The sequence below is a fragment of the Populus euphratica genome, unplaced genomic scaffold (genome assembly GCF_000495115.2).
Source record: "Populus euphratica unplaced genomic scaffold, PopEup_1.0 scaffold16.1, whole genome shotgun sequence".
Lineage (NCBI taxonomy): Eukaryota > Viridiplantae > Streptophyta > Magnoliopsida > Malpighiales > Salicaceae > Populus > Populus euphratica.
In genome coordinates, this window is record NW_011499882.1 from 1460066 (window position 1) to 1464081 (window position 4016).

Sequence of the window (4016 nt, forward strand, 5' to 3'; positions counted from 1 at the left end):
ATCAGATTTTCTTAATTTCATACTTAGGAATAATAAGAGAAGAGAGACTAGAGATTTGACAGCCTCAAATCAATGAAAAGACAGGTTGAAAGAAAGCGCAAAAAAGGAAAGAGAGAAAATGTTCAAACTTAAACTACGTAAATGGGGCATGTAGTTTCTCTAGTCACATCTCCGACATTTCTGAGGCCTTTCCTCTCCATCTATAAATACCCTTTTGCTTCCTCTATCTCTCTTATCAATACGAAAGCTAGAACAAGAACACTAGTGCTATTTATATCTTCTGCCTTGGAAGATATCGTAACGTTGTTTCTAATTGCTTGTTTTTGTGCTTGAAAGATAAAGAGAGATGGGAGTGTTATTTCAGGTGCTTATTTTCTCCTTTCTTGGTAGTTTTTTTAACGTAATATGGAGAATATTGTTTTCTTGCTGGATTTTGCCTGGTAGGGCGCATATGAAGCTAAAGAAAAATGGGTTTCGAGGTCCAACACCAAATTTCCCTTTAGGAAACCATGGGGAAATCAACAGGATTAGAAGGGAAGCAACAGTTTCTTCTTCTTCTTCTTCTTCTTCTTCTTCTTCTTCTTCTTCTTCTTCTTCTTCTTCTGGGTCCTCAAAAATCTCTAATGATATTCATTCTTCAGTTTTTCCCTACTTCTCTCAATGGCAGAAGTCTCATGGTAAGACTCATGACCTTCTTCTTCTTCTGAATTTTTTTCGTCTTCTAACGTATGCAATTTTCACATTTGTTTCCGTGTGTGTCAACTTTATACAAGGAATTGAGGTTACTTCTGTTAGGACAAGTATACAGATATGTGTATATGTAACACGAATAATAATAATATGTGTACATTTGATGCCTTGTAGGGAAAGTATTCATATACTGGTTAGGTACAGAGCCATTTTTGTACATAGCAGACCCAGATTTCTTGAAAGAAATGGCTTCAGGAGTGATGGGCAAGAGTTGGGGAAAGCCTCGAGTGTTTAAACATGATAGAGAACCCATGTTTGGTAATGGTTTGGTCATGGCTGAAGGTGATGAATGGGTTCGCCACCGCCATGTTATCACTCCTGCATTCTCTCCAGCCAACTTGAAGGTCCATTTATACCATCTCTCTCTTTTAATTAATCCTGTTACTATTAATTCTATGTGTAAATCTGATAGTTTCAATGGTGAATTTTGTGGAAAGAATGCACCCAAATCGTTGGCATTGACTATTCACTAATTAACATAATAGTGTGTGTTAATGTACATGATCACCTTACCATAAATAGAAAAGGATGTGTTTCATTTCCATGTTCTTGGGTGGACGTCGTATAAACTTCATAGAGTAAATGGATGGATAGAATTTCACGTAATTTGTCAAAAAGGTCCTAAATGGCAATCTTTATCTCACCGTGATTTGATTTGGTTCTAGCTAGATTGTAGACTTCGACTACCAAAATTCTTCCTTGGAAATGATTACTTTTTCATGTTCCACTCTGATAAGCTCCAAGGGTTTTTTTATTCTAAATTTTATATCTCTTACTTGTCCTATAGGCTATGTCAAGCTTAATGGTGGAGTCCACCACAAAGATGCTAGACAAGTGGACTGCCCTCATAAATTCCGGCAACCATGAAATTGACGTGGAGAGAGAAATCACGGCGACGGCCGGAGAGATCATAGCCAAGGCAAGCTTTGGCATAAGCTATGAAAATGGGAGCAAGGTGTTTGAGAAATTAAGGGCAATGCAAATCACTCTGTTTAAATCAAACCGTTATGTGGGGGTACCCTTTAGCAAGCTCATCTCCCCTAAAAAAACCATCGAGGCCAAAAATCTTGGAAATGAAATTGATGCTCTCCTCTTATCTATCATAAAAGCTCATAAAAATTCTAATGATGGGCGTTCTCAAAAGGATTTGCTAGGGTTATTGCTCCAAGTGGATCGTGTAAATGGAATGTCAGGGAAGATGTTAACAACAAGGCAATTGGTCGATGAGTGCAAGACTTTCTTCTTTGGTGGCCACGAGACCACAGCTTTGGCTCTATCATGGACATTGCTGCTTTTGGCTATGCATCCAGAGTGGCAAAACATATTGAGAGAAGAGATTAGAGAAGTTACAGGGGATAAAGAAATTGATTTCACGAAGGTTGCTGGACTGAAGAAGGTACGTAAGATGCTAGCTAGTTGAATCACATTTTTTTCAGATTATGGTCATGCATGCATCTATGATTTGTTTCTTTGTTTAATATTTCTTTCATCTGAGATTCTTAGGGTAAAAGCTAGAGCCCATCATCCCCCATATATATGCATGTAAATGGAGAGATGAATATTTGAATATAGACCATAGAAGTAGGGGCCATGCACTAACAAAAAGATGTCTGCTACGTACTTCTATACGTAAAATTTATATGCATTCATTTCATTTATTTACAGGCACACCTCAGTGACACCAACTAAATTACCACACCTTTTTTCCTTAGTTGCAATGAGCATTATGAGCTTGCTAGCTACATGCTGGAGCATCCCAGTTAATTAACGATGTGATATATATTCTAAACTATGACAGTAATTCTTTCTTTAAAAAAGCTCGAATCTAAGGTTGGTGTCTGATCAGAGACCAAATTGTAATTAGATGATCTAGGTCAAATACAAGAAGGTCCTAGTCCACACGCCCACCTCTTGGGCTTCGAGTACTTGAGATGGCATGTCTGGGGGGGCACACGTGACAAAGAATTGACACTTTTTGTTCCCACCTAGACATGGCTAAAAGTCCCCACGGTTTTGACTGGCCAAAAGTGTTTTTGACAACGTACCCCTAACCGTCCAACGCCACCCCCACAGAATGGCTTTGACAAGAGCTTACATATGCATTTGCGTCACCATCTCTGTTACAGTGCCCTCTTCGGTGTATTTGAAAACATTAGTAAAACAACTTTTAAGAAGTTTAATTCTTTAAGAGGTTTTTTAGGCTTAAGTCTCAGAATTAATATCCGTAAAGATTTATTGAAATTATACGAACACACCAACTCGACGCGGAGAATGTGCTTTTAAGATAATTCCAGCTAACACAGATACATACAATATTGAATTAGATATTTTGCACATTTCTTAATGTACTTTTCTTTTATTTTCAATGCATTGCAGATGGGGTGGGTGATGAATGAAGTCTTAAGACTCTACCCGCCATCGCCTAATGTACAGAGGCAAGCTAGAGAAGATATTCGAGTAAATGACCTCTTAATACCAAATGGGACCAACATGTGGATTGATGTTGTAGCCATGCACCATGACCCTAAACTATGGGGAGAAGATGCGAACGAGTTTAAACCAGAGAGGTTCAAGGATGACTTGTATGGTGGATGCAGACACAAGATGGGGTTTCTGCCTTTTGGGTTTGGAGGAAGAATGTGCATTGGCAGGAACTTGACAGCGATGGAGTATAAGATTGTGCTAACCTTGATTCTCTCTAGGTTTTCATTCTCTGTCTCTCCAACGTACAGTCATTCTCCAGCTATTTTGCTTTCCTTAAGGCCCGGCAATGGCCTGCAACTCATTCTCCAGCCCATTTAGGCTCTTTTTCTTGCCAATATATAGCTAGATCATGTACGTATAGAGTTTTCAAACCACAGGATACATCCATGCCAATTAAGCTTTATATATCTTGTGGCTTAGAAGATATATGAATAACGTAAAGCATAGATTATGAGTCTCTGGTTTTTTTAGTTGCCATGATTAATCATTCAAATGTTCTTTTCCACGCTTTCAGACAGAAACTGTAAATCTCAAAGGATTATTCACATCATCAAATAAACAAATTTTATTCTTTTTAGGAAAAATGACTGGTCGATCCAGCAAAGAGTGTATTACATTATCATCAAAATTCCCACCATGCTTGTGAACTTCATATGTGGAGAGACATCCATAAACGAAAAGGATATATCGCCTAGGGGGCCTACATATATATATACACTTCAAGTTCTAACATTTATAGGAAATAGCTAGCAGGACTCCACAACATCACTAAGGCACTTCGC

The 4016-nt window shown here is 38.3% G+C and overlaps 1 protein-coding gene across 2 annotated transcripts; it reads left to right on the forward strand.

The window, feature by feature from the left end:
- The first annotated feature begins 221 nt into the window (after window positions 1–221).
- On the forward strand, window positions 222–3818 carry LOC105129660 (cytokinin hydroxylase-like). Of its 2 annotated transcripts, XM_011031816.1 has the most exons (5): window positions 222–546; window positions 580–677; window positions 865–1094; window positions 1538–2146; window positions 3127–3818. In XM_011031816.1, the coding sequence occupies exons 1-5, from the start codon at window positions 347–349 to the stop codon at window positions 3550–3552; spliced, it is 1563 nt and encodes a 520-aa protein (XP_011030118.1). In that variant the 5' UTR covers window positions 222–346; the 3' UTR covers window positions 3553–3818. The 2 variants fall into 2 exon arrangements, with proteins under 2 accessions (XP_011030118.1, XP_011030117.1); XM_011031815.1 differs by having other exon boundaries at window positions 222–677.
- Window positions 3819–4016: the final 198 nt, after the last annotated feature.

Bases quoted from the DNA above. Each gene is read 5' to 3' on its own strand.
- LOC105129660 (XM_011031815.1), top strand. From the start codon at position 347: ATGGGAGTGTTATTTCAGGTGCTTATTTTCTCCTTTCTTGGTAGTTTT. The intron at 678-864 runs GTAAGACTCATG...GATGCCTTGTAG, and splicing joins TCAATGGCAGAAGTCTCATG to GGAAAGTATTCATATACTGG. The intron at 2,147-3,126 runs GTACGTAAGATG...AATGCATTGCAG, and splicing joins AGGTTGCTGGACTGAAGAAG to ATGGGGTGGGTGATGAATGA.